Genomic DNA, 18,314 nt, shown 5'->3' on the forward strand with positions numbered 1-18,314 from the left:
ACGTACAAAACGAAAATTTCAATTTTATGTAGTATTTGTTTGATTATTTTGTTAAGTACTTGTTATAACAACAACAGTTGTGTCATTTCCACCCATAGCTGTATTTGAGAAAATGAAACGCCATGGGACGGTGAATCAGAGTTTTGAGGGGTCGAACTTAATGTAGTAAATTCTATATTATTATCAAAGTTTTTTCAACGATGAAGTATGTGAAGACACCGCTTCACAATAAAATGGAAGATGTATTTATTGTCGATTGTTAGACACTATGTATGAGATCTAGTTAAGAATCTCTACTATTCTATAATAGTTGAGCCCCTAATAAAAACCAGTATACAAGGACACCATCTTTCTGTCCGATTTTATTCTTTTTAATTTTGTACATTATTTGTCTTAACCAATAATATTATATTCACTGTCATAAGGAAACTGCTAACGTTTTTTTCTTTTTTTCTCAACCCACGATTTCTTTTCCAAATTTCCACCACACTGAGAGCAGATAAGTTTGTGACGCTCACGTTTTTTCTATTTTCTACTCAACTCACGAGTTCTTCTCCAAATTTCCACCATGCTTAGATATTGAAACATGTTAGTTTGTGAATGTTTTCCCTCAATCTCTCTCGTTGTTGTCGGTTTTGATTTACAAATTATTTTACGAGCCAGATCGGGAAATAGGTGGTTGTAAGTTTTTGTTTCTCGTCTTCTTCTTGGAACCAAATTGAATTCGAAAGAACACAAATTGAGTTTTTGATGAGTCGAATTTGCTTTTGCAATATATTTTTTAAAAAATCATCTATATCGTTCATGGACATTCATGTTTTAAATTTAGCAACGGGAAATATTTGTTAGTTATTTTATGCCTTTGTGTCTTGATACAGTTATATTTTTTTTCTCTAAATTTACTTATTTAAATTTATTTTCTTATGATTATCGAGAAGTTGTTCGTTTCTTTCTTTCAGTCAACTTAAAATATGGCTGGATAAAGGTCCTGGATATATCGAATCAATTTCCCTCGCAATGTTTGAAATAATGTCATTGAAAATCATTTGGAGAATGGTTGTTCAAAATTATATTTTTACCAAAAGCCGCTCCAAAATCTGACATTTTCCTTAGCATTGTTTGTCGTAACTTCTTCCTTTCTCAGTATTCAAATTTTACGGAGCTTCGGAATTTTCAAAAACAATAGTTGCAACATTTGAATATTGGTTAGAGTCTAATGTTTGAAGTTTGTTGATTAATATATGAAAACAATATAATATTACACTTTGATGTATGCTTCAATTAGAAATATCAGGAGCATTACTTCCCGATTGTATGAATAGAGTCAGATGATGAGAAAACATAAGGCAATCAGATGAGCAAAAAATGTATGCTTACTTTTTTTCTAAAATTCATTACTCAGATTTAACATGCCCTGACGTTTTCACTAAGAAAACAACATTCTGATGCATAATTATTGATGTATATATTGATGATTTAAACATCATTGGAACGAATAAGGAAATTCAAGAAATTGTATTGTACATAAAGGAAGAATTTGAAATGAAGGGCCGTGGAAAAACAAAGTATTGTATAAATTTTCAAATTGAACAAAAAGAATGTGTAATATTTTTTCACCAGTCAAATTATACAGATAAAGGTTCTTAAATGTTTTAATATGGATAAATCAAATCATTTAAGTATTTCAATGGTTGTTAGATCATTAAACATAGAAAATATTCCATTCCGTCTATGTGAAGATGATGAAATTATTTTTGGTCTAGAAGTGTCATATCTAAGTGTTATTGGTGCCCATGTGTATCTTGCAAATTGTACAAGATCTGATATATTTTGCTGTAAATTTATTGACAATATTTAGCTTATATCTAAAAAAAACACTTGAACAAAATTAAACATATATTCTGTTATCTGCGATGAATGATAGACCTCGGATTTTTGTAATCAAAGTATAATTGGTTATGCTGGGTACTTATCTGCTCCACGCAAGGCACATTCCCAAACCGGATATTTATTTACTCGTGGAAGGACTTCAATTTCTTGACGTTCATAGAAATAAACACTCATAACAATTTCATCAAATCACGCCAAAATTATTGCACTACATGAAGCAAGCCGTGAATGTGCGTGACTAAAATCAATGACCGAACATATCCAAATCTCAGGCAAATTGTTACTCAAATAAAAGAATGATACATAAAAAGCGACAAAATTAAACATATTCCCCCTAAGTTCTTCGAATTCATCAAAGAGCTTGAGAAAAATAAAGATATTGATATTCGTTACATTCAATCAAGTGAAAACTGATAAGATATCTTTACAAAGACAATTCCTACAACAATATTCAGAAAACACACACACACACACACATACACACACATATATATATAACATTGGGATGCGTAATCTACGAAATTTGTGATGAATCGTTCGTGTTAGTATGAGGGAGAGTTTATGTTGCTGCACTTTTTTTTCCTTACTATGGTTTTTATAACAATGTGTTTTTATAGTAGGTTTTTTAAGGAGACAATATAAAAACACGTAATGAAGACAATTATTGTATCATGATCATCACAAGGGTGAACATAAGAGTTAAAAATATTGAAAATTAGTGTGTGATAATATATATAATGATGCAATTATTTTTGAATTATTTTCAATCCCGAATTCTTTGATTTGTTTCATTTTGATGGTAGAGTAGATGCTACCTGTGGGGGCAGTGCCCTCACAGGATCTCAGCCATTGATTTTACATGGTGATTAAATCTGGGCCTTTGATCACTTCATGGGGTGTATGTGTGTTTAAATCTGGGCCTTTGATCACCTCATGGGGACAGTGCCTCACAAAGTAGGATGAAATATTGATCCTTAGGGCTGGGCTAGGACACATATTTGGAATCCTGGGCTAATAATAAATGGGCCTGTATATAATAATCAAGTCCAGCCCACTGTTTGGCCAACTCCAGCCCCCATTAGTAGTAATAAACGTAAAAATTTTAATTAGCTTTAATTCGACTCTTTTATATGGATTTTATTTATCTCCCTTTTCACTGATTTTACAATATTTATAAGTATTTATTATCTTTTTGACTTATTTATCTGTTTACATGATTGATATTTAATTAGTTTAGTCCATGAGCTTTTGATTAGGTTGGGCTCTTGATTATCTATAAAAGTACAGATGTTTTCGATATCTTCGGGTTAAAATCTCATTTGTGTAAAAATCTAATATAGTATGAAAAGGAAATTTTTATATGTTTTGTAAATAATTAAAATATGACAATCATTTATATTATTATTATTATTAGGGAAGATTGTAATTTTATTTATATAAATTGGCATGATTTGAGTTTTAGTCTGTGTAAAAGTTTGGTTATCGTTCAGTAACTTGATTTTCTTTTTGCTTTTATCATTTTTTTGGCATGAAACCACTAAATTTACTCGATATTGTTTTATTTGACGTTGATGTTCTCCTACATAACTAATATAACAAAAGTAAATGGAAACAACAAGCTCTTTTTCTCCTTTTAGTTTTTGAATTATTGAGGGTCGTTTTGCTTCATATTTTCTTTTCTTTTTTTATCAGATAAATTTTAATATGAGTAATACAAATTTTATTCTCTCCACACGAGTGACGTAAAAGAGAATAAGTGTCAATTAAATCATATCTGATGGATTTAGTGGTTTCGGACGAACAAAGACCACAAACAAAAAATCTAAACATGTCAAATTACAAAAGCTAAAATTACAATTTTTCCTTATTATTTATCAGTATTATTGTTAATTATCAACCCGACATTATAATGCTAATAATAAAATCTTAATTCCAAGGTTACGAGTTTCACTTCATCACTTTTGTGATGGTACGACATTCTCCTTTGCTTCAACCCAATAAATCTAGATGCAATCACAAATTATTAGAGCATACATTATGTCTGAGACTAATTATCTTAGGCATAGTTTGGTACATAGGATAAGGGAGGGATTGATAAATAATCCTCCTTATCATATATTTGGTACATTTTTAAAAAGCTCATGATAATATCATGGGCCCTTGATAAATAATTTTTTTTAAGGATAAAATATCTCTTCTATTAAGTGTGATAGTTTTAATTTAAGGATAAAATACACTACAAATGACTTAATTACCCTCAATTTATAAATGTTTTTTTTATAAATCTATGCTAGTAGATAGAAATTAAAATCAAATAAATATTTTTTATTTATTTTTATATATTATATAAAATGATAATTATATAAATCTCAATAAAATTATTAGTATCACCCGATTAACCTTAAAAATTGATATTTGACTTGACTTACAAAATCAAAGGCTCAATTATTATATTATATATTATGTAAAATTAAGTAAAAATAAATAAATCATGCAAGCACTATCGACACATGAACAAATAAAAAATATGAAGGCAAGCAGCAACTTTGAAATTATAAAATTTATTATGATAAGGTTAATTTTGTCATTACAATCTAATATATAAATTTAACCACTCTTATTAAAATCATACCAAACATTAAATATGATATCTTACATCTTATTTATCCTTAACTTATCCTTATATTATATATCACATGTTTATCCTATCATGTGTATCAAACTATACCTTATAGAATAAATTCTACGTTCCACGATGGCGAGCGAGTTTGTCTCGTACGTGGAACAAATCCATAACAAAGTTCGTACGTAACTAGTCCGCCAATTCTAGTGTCGTATAGAAATTTTGCTGAATCGTGTAGACTTTGGATGTTCCTTTTTTTAAAAAAACGTATGCATATTACTTGACAGGTGCGAGCTAGGATGATTGAATTAAGCTTATAATTGATGTACAGTTGGAATTCAGGAGGAGTCTGCGAACTGCAATAAAAAGGTCCACTGTGATCTGCATCTGTCATGCACCAGCTTACTGTCACCATCATCTCTGATCCATTCTTAAATCTTGGAATCTAGCAGGGTGGTTGTTTTGGTTCTGCCATTTTTTTTTTTAAAAAATAAAATAATATGTTCCTTAATTTTTTTTTAACCAAATATTCAGTGTGCAATGAATGGATTCTTATTATATATGAGTAAAAGATGTACACACGTTATATGTGTTATTATTATTATTTTTAATTTAATCTAATAATACTAAACAATTAACATAAAATTAGTTCAATTTAAAAGAATTGTTCGATTCAAAAGAGAAGTTTTGTTTAGATTTTTTTTTCTATGTAAAATATGGAGTGATTTGAGGAGGTTTTTAGTGAGATAAGAAGGGTAATTATAGAATTAAATATTTTTATATCTTATAAAGTAGTTACTATGAGGTCTCACATTTAATAATATAGTATAGATTTTTTGAGCAGTGTGTTCTTGTATTGATTCGATCACGTCAATCAAATTTAGCACTAGTAAATTCGGGTTTTCTAGCTCCTCCACTCCACCACATCTAATGCCAAGTGATTAATTTTGTGACGATGTATTTGATATCTCTATATTTCTTTTCAAGTGAAAAAATTGCTCAACAAGTGAATGTCAAATATATTAAATACATAGGAGACAGTCCAAAAATCTAATGTATTTTAGTTTTATTTTATAATAAAGATTCAATGCAAAAAAATGTGTCACCTATATTTTTTTTTTAGGCAGGATGTTACCAAAATCCGAATACTTCTAAATTGACTTTAAGGCCCTCATCCTTTCGTACAATAATGATCGCATTATTTTCTTTTAGACAAGGAAAGGGACGCATGCAAAATTTAAGCTCATTTATAAATAAATATATTATAGAAGCCAGTATGGTAAATAAAAGAAAGTAAATGTTTCCATTAATATTGGCAAAGAGAAAGAGTTAATATTTATATAATATTCTAATATTGGCTCGTCGGCACGTTTCCTCCTTTTCGACTTTTCTTTACCACAAATATAATAAAAGTGAAGATAAAATGAAGCACTTATTAATAGAGCCATTTTAGATTCGGTTTTCTTGAATTTTAGCGGAGATTTATATATTGGAAAAATTGTAAATTTGATATTTTATGTTTGTCTACTTGTGATTTTGGTTTTAATGTCATCAATTTTTTTTTGTCAATTACCTTTTGACTGTGTTTAAAAGCACCGTCTAGGATCTTCTCGTCCACTGTTCCGATTTTTACAAATCCGGCGCCTCTGGGAGTTGCGGCATTACTCGGCCGCTTAGGCGGCTTGGACACCACCTAGGAGGATTACTATATTTAAATATGTTTTTTTTTTCAAAAAAATCAGGCTAAAAAAATTGATTAAAAATTCATCATCTTGAATCTATTTTCTATTGTCATAATATTTCAAATACATTATTATCATAGTTTAATGTTTGTCAATAATTTTTTCCCCAAAAAAGACATGTACCATAATCTGTACTTCAAATTAATGTTTTAAATTTTGAGCTTGAATCTGATACATATTTTCAAGATTTGGATAAATATGAAAATGAACTAGAAGAAAAATTAAGTATATTGTCTAAAAAAGAAACCCGACTAGCGCTTTTTAGAATACTGGAATTTGGCAAAGATTTCAATTTACAATCATTCGGGTATCGAATTGAACTTCAACTATATATATATATATATATATATATATATATATATATATATATATATATATATATATATATATATATATATATATATATATTATAATTTACATAGAATGGCGAAGGAATATGAAAAGGCAATGAGCCCTTTAATTATGCTATTTGCATCAGAGTTGAGTTGAGTCCCTTGTCCATAAATTCCATAGGGTCGCATTCGTATCTCAAAGTCGAAATATTTGATCAAAGGAAAAATAGAATACGCAATTTATTTCTTTTTAAAGAATGGAAAATGATAGGCTGATGGCTGCCGGACGGTGCTGTGCATGCTGCAGCTTTATTCACTCAAATTTCAAAAAATGAGGCGATTTATTATATTGCCTTGACCAAATTACTTCTTCTTCTTCCTCATTAATTTTGGGACCATTTCGTTTCCAATAATGTAAATTGGTAAAAAAAAAATTTATTTGTATTTGCTTCTTCTATATATCTCGAGGATATATATGTAGTTGGGGGACATGTAATAACCGTCCCCAAAAAACCACTCCCCAATAGTTATACTATTTTTACGACTATAATATTTTAAATTATACAACCCAACGCTATATTTATATCGAATCAATGTAATGGAACAATCATTAATCTCAACATGCACCTTTAGCATTAGCTACTCACAAATTTCATCAATGTTAATCATCATGCATGCTACTCCAAAATTTGCACTTTTTGACTAAAATCGTCGAAAATTGGAAAGAAAACATATGATTGTTAGCATATCTGCCGATATTATTACAAAATAATTTCAGACAATTATTGATATCATGTTCATGCGACGGATTAAGATAAGCTAGCATCAATAATTGGGCCTTTATAACACGTGATGAATAATGATGTAACTAGCTAGTGCTAGTCCTTCCATATATTGAAATCGGATTGGATTGGATTGCGTGTCAGAATTGGAAGGAAAATTTTATATACCCACATAAAGCTAAAATAATAGCAGCATGTGGTATATCAACTATGAATCTAACTTAATATTAAAAGTAGGTGTGCAAACAATTAATTAAATTTATGGTATTTATTAACATATATATGTATATATTTATATGTTTGTTAGGCCATCCTGCAATAGTACTCGATCGATCGGAAGATAATATCAATATTTGAAGAATGCTAAAATGACATTGCCAAAACAAAATATTCCTTTCACAATGAAGTAAGAAACCCCAACACGTCTATTATCAATATTCTTCTAATATAATGTGCACGTTCTAATTTGGCAAAAATAGAAATTGACATGTATTCCTTAATTCACAACATTTTCATCAGTAATCACTACTATGTTCTTCCACAATTTTGTAAATAACAAAAATATTGTGTGTAATAATTGTCTATTTTTGGTATAACGATCGAACCGTAGTGTTTGAATTGTTATGCGCGGTTTAAAAGATTTGAATTATATTACACCATTACTACTAGTTATAGTTTTTGGTAAAGAGGTAACCACTCGGTTCTATCAATTGATACTAGAGCCAATGTCACGAGTTCACTTCTCATTTATTGCAAGGAATGCAATTATTGAGAAGGAGATTGTTGGGTACAATAATTGTCCATATTTGGTAGAACGATCGAAACATGCATGGTGCTAAAATTGTTGTGCGCGATTTTAAAAAATTTGAGTTGCACTATTGCACTAACTATAACTTTTGGTAAAGCGGTAGACATTCAGCCCTACGTAAAGTTTTTTGTAAACATTGATTTGCCTTAAATCTATGAAAATATTTTGAATAAAAAATAGTAATTTTACGTAAAGTTTTTTGTAAACATTGATTTGCCTTAAATCTGTGAAAATATTTTGAATAAAAAATAGTAATTTTGTGAACTTGATTATTAGAACTAGTTTAATATCATTCCCACATATCCGGCATACCCAATCAATTATAAGTTAAAGAACAATCGTGTTTTATAAAGTTGAAAAATCTCAAACTTTTAGATTCAATTTATGTTTTAAGGTATTTAAGTTCATGTATTAAACCAAAACAGAATCTTTAACCCCTTGTGCAATTTAAGTTATCACAGGTCTCTAAATCACCTAAATTTGGAGGAAGGCTGTGACATTATAAGTTAATTACACATCATTGTTTCATCCAACGTTTGACTCAAGCTCGACAAATTGAAGTTAGTAATCATTATGTCATTCATATACATACATTCTTCATCGTTACATCTCACGAACCAAACCGTGCCTGATAGATTTAATTCACGACTGCACATGGTTTAAACCGACATTAAATTGTATGTCTTGGTTTGGTTTACATATAAATGTAGTTATCTGGGGAAAAAATGTTGAACAAAAATAAAACTTAGATTTTTGCAAAATGGACACCGCCAAAACTGAATAATAACACATACCTGAAAATTCGATCGATCAAGCGTCTGATGTGATGTTATAGTTATTCTCAAATTTCTCCTACAGTTTGATACCCTGCCGACTTTAATTTGTTCCTGCCAAACAAGATTCCCCCTTTAATTTTCTTTAAACAATTGTTTAGATTCAAAGAATTCAGCAGGGCTCTACGATAATCGCACTGCACGAAAATAATGTGGTCCTTCTTCTCAGCAGACAGACTGGGAGAATTTAAAATACAATCTGACTGCCCCTCATGACTAACCAAAATCAACATGACAATAATTTAAAATGCTTACAAATACTTACTTGATTGGATTCCGATTTATTATATAATTATCTCAAAACATGGCCTACTGTTTTAGCTTATTTCTATAAATTTGCTTTAATTAGGTTTTCTGTCAAATGGATTAGTGATATATATTGCTTTGTAAATTTATATAAGTTATAACATATTATCCAGTTTGTTCTTATTTAACGTGTACCGGTTTAGAGACGAGATATAATCGATTATAGGCAACGGATCTCTTATTTGAGTCATCTATGAAAAAATATTATTTTGTAAGCTAAGAATATTACTTATTATTGTTAATATCGTTAGGATACCCGTCCCACAGATTAAAATTCGTGAGAACGTGTCATAATTAGAGATATACTCTTGATTATATATGTTTGTTTTCAAAGTCATTCCATTCCACAAGCCAAAAAATGTCAAAATTTAATCTTTTAATTCAAAAGGGACAACTGCTTCTACTGATCGCGAATGGTCTTAACCTCCTGGCCCGTATATAAGTTCTGACATGCTAACTTCAGTTCTCTCGCAGATAGCATCTGTCAAGCCATGTGATATATACTAATATAGCCATGCAGAAGAAGTGAAGAATTATATATAAATCAATAATAATCCCTTTATTTTCGTAATATTTTATACATTTCTCCTTCTGATCAGACAGAAGAAATTAAATATATAAATATGAATTAATTCTAGACAACTAATATATTATTTAAATTCATTGACATGTTAGTTAAGATGTTGATTATGTAGTATGCAGGCCAGGCGTGGGTGCAATTAAGTTAACTGATAAGATTTTTGAAAACAACAGTTATCTGTCATAAGATGACTCACGTGGCTTCTTGTGCACCAATTCTTCAATGGACCCGGGTCAGTGAAGCTGACACCCATCTTCTTTTTCCTTTGTTTCTTTACAAATATGACATCTTTTGGCATAAACTTGACAGCAAAAGGAACGTTTCATTTGAAATCTGAATTCACATGTTTTTTTTTTGTTCAGGTAAATCTCGGACAGGTTGCTCATGTTTTCATGATTGTGGTAAAAGTGTTTTCATAGGTAGCATGTTTAATTTATTTGTATAAAAAAAGTTGTTGTAATTATATGATTGAGATCTGTTCATAATTTGGATCGTCTAGAGTTTGGTAACGTAGTTGTGTGTTGGACATCAACTGACTCCTTTTAGCTAGTTTTTTTGGGTGCAACTTGAAGAGGATTTCTCGATCTCACGGATAACGATCTTTGACGTGCAGGAATTAAGTATATCTGGAATTTATGCTGCCATGGAAGAATCTTGAGGGTCTGAACTGGGATTGAAGCCTGTGCACCTAAACCTAAGAGGGTTTTCAAGAAAATTCATTACATGTATTATTTTTCTGAATTATGAGAGACGTGAGAGGATGATTCGAAAAGAAAACACCGCATCTGATGACCATGCCAAAATCTTTAAGCCCTCGTCAAGTACTTCGTCGAAAACATGGTCCAGATCGAACGACCCTCGTATCGTGCGTGTTTCTCGAGGATTCGGAGGCAAAGACAGGCACAGCAAAGTGTTCACAGTTAAAGGCCTTAGAGACAGGAGGATCCGGCTCTCGGTTCCAACCGCCGTACATTTATATGATCTTCAAGAACGATTAGGCCTGAATCAGCCGAGCAAAGTTGTGGATTGGCTACTCAAAGCTGCAAAGGATGATATTGATGAACTGCCTCCGCTCCAAATTCCACCAGGGAGCTTTTGCCATAATGCTCATCAGATTTTTGGTTCTCCTCATCAAGATTTCATACCTCGTCATGACAAACAAGCGGTTTTGACAATCGGTACTGGCAGTATAAACTGGTTGAATCATGATCAGTTCAAAAATCCCAGATCGAATTTCCTTTGGGGATCGTCCGAGGATGCAGCTCTAGGAGAAACAAGAACCATTGATCAAAAAGATGAAAATTCAGCAAGATTTCATGAAGAACAAGGTGCATATGTTTCAGCAAACAATTTCTTATCTAGATTGAACTTTGGCTCATCAAGTTTTCTGAATCCTACTGCAGTGCCTTACAATACCTTTCTCAAATGGGATCCATCAAATTTAAGGTTGACACAATATCCTCCAAAAAATCCCGCCCTTTCTGAAGATCTGCATAATTTTAACCTAGTTCAATTGCCATATTCAACACTTTCCGTCCCATCTGGATCTCAACAGGTTCTCGTCTATCAACCTGCTGGGATATCACAATCTTGTTTCCCTTCTCATGTTTCTGCCATGGATATCGAATTTGTCCCCAAAAACCAAACTTTCCAGGGCTTGCAGTTGTCGAATTCTTCCAATATTCTCCCGTCACAGAACAGCTCCAGAAACGAGCGAAACAAAGACGTGGGATTTCATTTGCACTAGCCTAATGAGAAGATAGAATTATATTGTGATAAATTTTACATGCTTTGTTTATATCTTCTCCTTGTCTTACTGTCTTGCTGATGAAGAGAATTAAGCTAAACCTCGTTAAAGGCGATAAATGGATAAAGCGAGCACAAATCTTCCAGGTTCGAGGGTAAAGATTTAGTCTCCCTTGCTACCAAGGTAGCGATTTCATGGTTGATACATGAAACAGGTCAGATACACATTCTGGAAAATGCTTCTTCATCAAGAAAATAGTATAGAATTCCAATCAAACAGTTGCAAATAGATAAAAATGGCAGGTTATCAGTACACTTACATGAGTAGTGTGTGATGTATTTTAAATTATTGTTTACCTATGTTTCCATATTATGTATTGCCCGGATTCATAGCCTACTGATAATATTATTTAGATTGGTTTTGTGAAAAAAGTGTATGATACATTATACACATGTAATCGTAATGCAGCTCATACATTCTGTTTCCTTCATGCTTCCACTCTCAGAAAAAATACAAATTAAAGCTCTCAAGTTTCTGTGCTCATTACTGAGATAGTTTTTTTAATTCTATTTCGTGGTAAATATTCTGTTATATGTATTCATGTTTTTAATTATAACAAGACACATTACAAACATGATCTAATTAACGTAGGAAACATATGGATGTCGTAAACCTTCTGCTGATCTTACAGCAAAAAGGATTTCAAAACGTAAGTCTAATATCTTGGTACGTATGTATAATCTCAAAAACTCTCTTCAAAAGCCCGTGGGCATTGGCCCTAGTGGCACAGTACTGGATGTCATTTGTTTACATCGGCTTGTGTTTGAGCTTTTTATCTCCCCCTTTGTAAATAAATTTTTTAAAAGTTTTCAGAAAGCTTGATCGGTCCCAAACCATGCGTATATGTGGGTGTTCAGATATGGGTTTATCTATCTTTACATGAAACGTCTGTCTGAATAAGGGAGGAATAAACAAGATTGAGGTGTAGGGGTTGTTCTTAATTTGAGGGAGGTAGCTAGCTAGCTAGGTATTGAATGAGACAGCTTTTAGTCATGTCAACTTCACACAAAGATACAACGAGTTATGTATGTTGCAAGTAAAACAGTAAATATTAATAAAGTACTCATTCAACATTGTTTTTTTATTAAAAACATAAAAAAAAAAATTGTAATTTTAATGATACAAGATGATCTATTTTGGATTTTCCTCTAATAACTTATAAATGTTTGGTTTTCATCTAATAATTTAGATTTTTTTTTGTTTTTATCTTTTCACGCGAAAACACTAAATTTATCTATATTGTCTGAATAAAACTTATATTGTATATATTAAAATCTATATAAACAAAAATAAAGATAAACAAATTTTTTCCCCTCGTTTTGACATATTGGTGTCATTTTACTTTATTTTTTTGCTTAAATTTATTTTATTTTGTAATATAGTTTTATTCTCACTACATGAGCTATGTATTAGAGCATCAGTGCCAAATAAATAATATACGATTGAGTTACTGGTTTTTGCCTAAGAGTAAAACTTATGTGAGACGTTCTCACATGTCGTATTTTGTGAGACAGATCTCTTATTTGGGTCATCCATGAAAAAATATTATTTTTTATGCTAAGATTATTATTTTTATTGTAATATCGGTAGGATTGATCCGTCTCACATATAAAGATTCGTGAGACTGTCTTATAAGAGACCTACTCACTGCCTAAAAAGGGGACAAAAAAATCTAAATTATAAGATGAAACAAAACATTAACAGATTTAATGATTAAAACTCAAAGCAATCCAATTTACGTAACTAAAATGGAATTTTTTTTCAATAATAAATATGAAATGATTTTGCAGTGTGTGGTCCAGATGGAGAAAGAAGAAAGGTAAATAAGGAGGTGCCAAGTAATTAGGGTTTGGTTTCAACAATTTTGTATGCTGGGAGGGACCATGGGAATTTAATTATTCATGTAGAAGGGTCCCCTCTGGTCCTCTACCTAGGGATTCGCAATTTTTATTTATTTTTTACTAAATCATGTATATTTTATCTTATAAAGTAATTGTCATTGGATTATATATATAGTAAAATTGCTTTAGAAATGACCTCATCAGTGGAGTCACTTTGTTATCTCCGGATACATGTTAGGAAAATTTGCAATTTTAATATTTTAAGGTTGTATTTTTGTAATTTTGATCATCTTCTTGTTAAATTACAGATTTAATCAGCTATCTTTAATTTTTGACAATTTTAATTTTGTAACATTGATATGATATTGACATGACACCAACGTGTCTAGTTATGCATAACTACCATAAAAAAATATAAAATAGCAAAACAGAGGACCAAATTAAGTTAAAAAAAAATTCAAGATACATGAAGACTCAATTTTGACTATGCAGGGGACCAAAATTATAGATGGGTAAACATATGATAAAAAAAATAAAAAAATTCCCCATATACATTAAATTCATTAAGAGAGAGAAACTAATTATCGCGATAAACGAATTTGTATTTTCAAGCATTTTTTCGAAACATAAAAAAATTTATATATTCAAATTATTTATTAACCGTTAGGCAACAATTTGTGTGAGACGGTCTCACGAATCGTATTTTGTGAGACAGATATCTTATTTAGGTCATTTATAAAAAAACATTACTTTTTATGCTAACAATATTACTTTTTATTGTGAGTTTCGGTAGGGTTGACCCCGTCTCACAGATAAAGATTTGTGAGACTGTCTCACAAGAGACCTACTCTAACCGTTATTATACTATATTATGAAAACAAAAGGTTTAATGTACGTAATTAATTTAACATTATAAAATATCCTATTTTTCTTGATATTTTTATGTTATCATTTTTATCATACATAATTCTTTAGAAGTCAGTCGTCTTTTCTCAACTAATTATTTTATCTACCAATTTACCATTACTTTCAATTATTATAAAAAAGAATATTATATAGGAATGCAAATAAATAAAAATTTTATACAAATCACTGTTATGATGCTGACGTGTACAATGCTACGTCAATATTGATGATCGATAGAAACAACTAAGATTGTAAAAAATTAAAATATACATGATTAAAACTGAAATTTATTAGTATAGAACACCAATACATGACCAAAATTGCAATTTTCATTTATCTATGACTCCTTATAATTTAAAAGTAATTGAAAAATTAAATAAAACCACACCAGGTGTAACCTAAAACCAATGCTAAGTACCTCCAAAGGGATGTCCGAGTTTGTAGAGTATGTGAACGTTCGACCAATGATCAAGAGTTCAAGCTCCTCTGCCAACATCTTCTCGGACGAACTTATCATACAAACTTTGTTCAATATGATTTGTCCGACTAATGTAATTTACAGACTATTGTGTTAGCCCATGATCTATTAACGAGTATAAAAGGATCTCTCCTCAAATAAAAGACTTGCCATACTTATACAAGTGAATTTTTAACTTGACAGCACAAGTACCAAAACGTTAAATTGGGAAACGAGCTTCTTTAAATAAAAAAATCTAGACAAACGTACGAGCTGTGTTTTCGTAAGCTATGAATGTTTATTTTAGAATTATATTGGTTCTTTTATTAATGAAATAACACCTACATTTTATTCCGCTACATGCATGTTCATCAGGAAGTACGATTTTGATTAGTAAAACAACTATCAAGTAAATATTCAGTATTCGGCAGAAAACCATTCTTTTCAATTAACTCAGAAGATACACAAATTATTAAGTTGAATAGTTATATTGACGTTTCCAAGTAGGGTGGTGGAAGTTACTCTATTGAGTCATTTGTTGGATTATTGGTAGTAGGTTAATGTTAAGATTGGAACTTGGACCTAACTCAACCCTAAAAGCTAGCTCAAAGTGGGAAGATTGTCCAACTCTGTATATACCACCCAAAGGTTAATTATCTAACCGATGTGAGACATTTAACACACCTTTCTCACGTCCAGGAATGAACATCTGGAGCGTGGAGTTTACAAATGACCCAATTGTGGGCAGAACGAGTGGCCTCATTATAGGCAGTCCAACACATAACGGTGAAACCCGAGCTCTGATACTATGTTAAGATTGGAACTTGGACCTAACTCAACCCCAAAAGGTAGCTCAAGCGGAGATGATTGTCCAATTCTATATCTACCACTCAAAGGTTAATTATCTAACCGATGTGGGACATTTAACAGATAACGATTCATCGACAAAAAACTCAAAGTACAAATAACTTAGAAAATCAACGACAAATGATTAATCCAACGAGGGCTCGAAATTGTTGCATCAATATCATTTTATGTCGGGCCACCGTAGTTTGAAAAATGTGGCCAGTCGTTAGAGGTCATGGAAGTTCTAGCTGTTTCTGGCTCATTTATGTTTCCACTGGAGTTGTTCCAGTTACTAGCATTTGCAGCGGAGAAGCCGAAAGTATTGTTGAAATCCTGAGGCAAATGATACATCCGCCAGTTGTTGAGGTAAAGGTAGATGCAATCTCATGGAATGAAAATTGCGTTCTTGCGAAATTGTTATGTCAGCACTGGAACCACCAAAATGGTTTCTTGTATTGAAAGATTCGTTCGTCGCATGTGGTTGGGTCAAAGATTGTATAGCGGCCAAACAAGAGATCTCGTCATTGAGATCATGAGCACACGAGCGTGCATGAGAATTTGGTGCAGACACAGCTGTCACTAATGGTGCTTGATGTTGTAACTTGTGCTCCCATTCATCGGACGATGAAATATTCGGAGATACCGAAGAAATGCTGCTATATAGGGAAGGTGAAACTTTTGTTGGTTTGCCATTTGATCCTCTGACACCACCAAAGAGGATGTTCCTCAAGCTCCCGCCAACAGTCCGATACTGGCCTTCTGCATGTCTTGCAGTAGTGCCGAGGTTGTCCCCGGTCGTTGTTGCTGTAGCAGCGGAATTTAGTGTGAGTCGAGTTGCAACGAGGGCATCTCAGAGGGGCTGATTGTTGGTGCTCTTGCTGATCATCACGGCCAGGCTGCTTCGGTTTCTCCTCTATCTTGCTGCATTTTCGTCGCCCGTGGGAGTCTATCTCCTCTAGTGCTACGTTCCTAATTTATACTGGTGAATTTGTCTAGCTAAGACTGGAGTGCTTCACAAATCTTTGCAATCTCTCTACTCTTTCATAAATTTATTACAACCAAATCTAGTTGGTAAAAACGGCAAAGATTAGTGATTTTGCTTTTATAAAAAATATTTATATCATTGAAGCTTTAATTGTAAGTGCATCAGGATTAGAGATGGGCCGTAACAAGTGAAGAATTGATATATAAAAAGAGGACATTTGGATTTGGCTGTGTTTGTGCTTTGGATGAATAACGTGGATGTACGTAGATGCATTAAAAGCTTGTAGGCTTTGTTATGACTTTTGCTTCACGTGGATTAATTGCTATGACTATGAGTATAAATATTTAATGAAGTTGGCTGCAAGGATTTATTTTCAGATTTCAAAAAATGACACATTGTGTCATCCGAGAGCCATAATGGAACAGGAGATTAACCTTGTGTAGTTTTAGGCTTCTAGAACTTAATGTAATTTAGTGGGTGTTTCGGAATGCCCCAGATTCGGCCACACATGAATTTGAGTCCTACGTGAAATTGGCCAAGTCTTGCCCCAGATTCGGCCACACATGAATTTGATCTGTAAATTTTTTAAATTTTTTTTTACAGATCATCCATACAATCCCTTTCCTTTTGTTTGATTTAATTGTTTAAATATTTACAAAAAAAAAAAAAACGACAAAATAAATGCAGGGGCACTTCACCTCGCCCAAAATATCCGCACAGGGGCAATCTGCACCATCGTAGGAGTAAGCTAGGAAGCTATCCTTGGGGTTGTATCCTTCTGTGTGTTCCATGTTAGATTCACAAACTTTATTGTTTTAATGTTATTTTCTTGATTCCTATGCAAAACTAGGAAGCTATCGAATGTCAGGTGCTTGTTTTGTTTTAGGAAACTACATAAATTTGGAGCTGGATTGTTTAAATTTTATATAATTGGGAGCCTTCAACTATCAACGTGTCTGGTCTTGCCAAGTTGTAGTATGTCTGCTTGCCTTCATTGCTTCGGCCTTGCACAACTGTCATGCTCCAGTTCCTTACTCGGTTTATATATGTTGCAGAATCTGAAATCAAATCTTACCCTGTGGAAACTTGGAACCCTTCCTCCAGCTTTGATTGCATTTTAAGACCTGGTGCAGCCAATCAACCCGTCTTGGCACATGCTTGGCTTCGGTTATCAAATAACACCAACATCGAAAATGTGAAGAAAAAGGCAGCAGTGATTCACTATAATGTCCAATCCAAACCGTGGGTGGAGTTTGGTTTTGCCCTTACTGGACTAAGTATGTTAATTATTCTAATGATTTTATTGGTATTTGCCCATAATGGAGTGACAATCAACTGCTATAGAAGACGGAGGGATTTGAGTTTCCTCGAAGATTCTTTGAGAAGATGTCTATATGTCTGGACCAGGGAAACTCGAAACTTGCATTTATTTATTTTTCTTAGGCAAAAAACTTTATTTTTTGACCTCGTCGTGATTAGTTGTTGCACTGTTGACATAGTTAGGATTCGCGTTAATGGCAATTATAGTTTGTAAGTATTGAGGTGATTACAGAATCATAGGTTACACATACATATT

General features: G+C 32.1%; 1 protein-coding gene across 4 annotated transcripts; it reads left to right on the forward strand.

Moving 5' to 3' along the window:
• Positions 1-10,100: 10,100 nt before the first annotated feature.
• LOC140826497 (uncharacterized) lies at positions 10,101-11,804 on the forward strand. Of its 4 annotated transcripts, XM_073188844.1 has the most exons (3): positions 10,101-10,315; positions 10,510-11,224; positions 11,300-11,804. In XM_073188844.1, exons 2-3 carry the CDS (start codon positions 10,657-10,659, stop codon positions 11,641-11,643), a joined length of 912 nt encoding a protein of 303 aa, XP_073044945.1. In that variant the 5' UTR covers positions 10,101-10,315; positions 10,510-10,656; the 3' UTR covers positions 11,644-11,804. The 4 variants fall into 4 exon arrangements, with proteins under 4 accessions (XP_073044945.1, XP_073044942.1, XP_073044944.1 ...); XM_073188841.1 differs by having other exon boundaries at positions 10,117-10,315; positions 10,510-11,804; XM_073188843.1 differs by having other exon boundaries at positions 10,117-10,297; positions 10,510-11,804.
• Positions 11,805-18,314: the final 6,510 nt, after the last annotated feature.

This window comes from Primulina eburnea, chromosome 3 (genome assembly GCF_022965805.1).
Source record: "Primulina eburnea isolate SZY01 chromosome 3, ASM2296580v1, whole genome shotgun sequence".
In the NCBI taxonomy this organism is placed as follows: domain Eukaryota; kingdom Viridiplantae; phylum Streptophyta; class Magnoliopsida; order Lamiales; family Gesneriaceae; genus Primulina; species Primulina eburnea.

Excerpts from the sequence above, each read along its gene's own strand:
- LOC140826497 (XM_073188841.1), top strand. The coding sequence starts at position 10,657 with ATGATTCGAAAAGAAAACACCGCATCTGATGACCATGCCAAAATCTTT.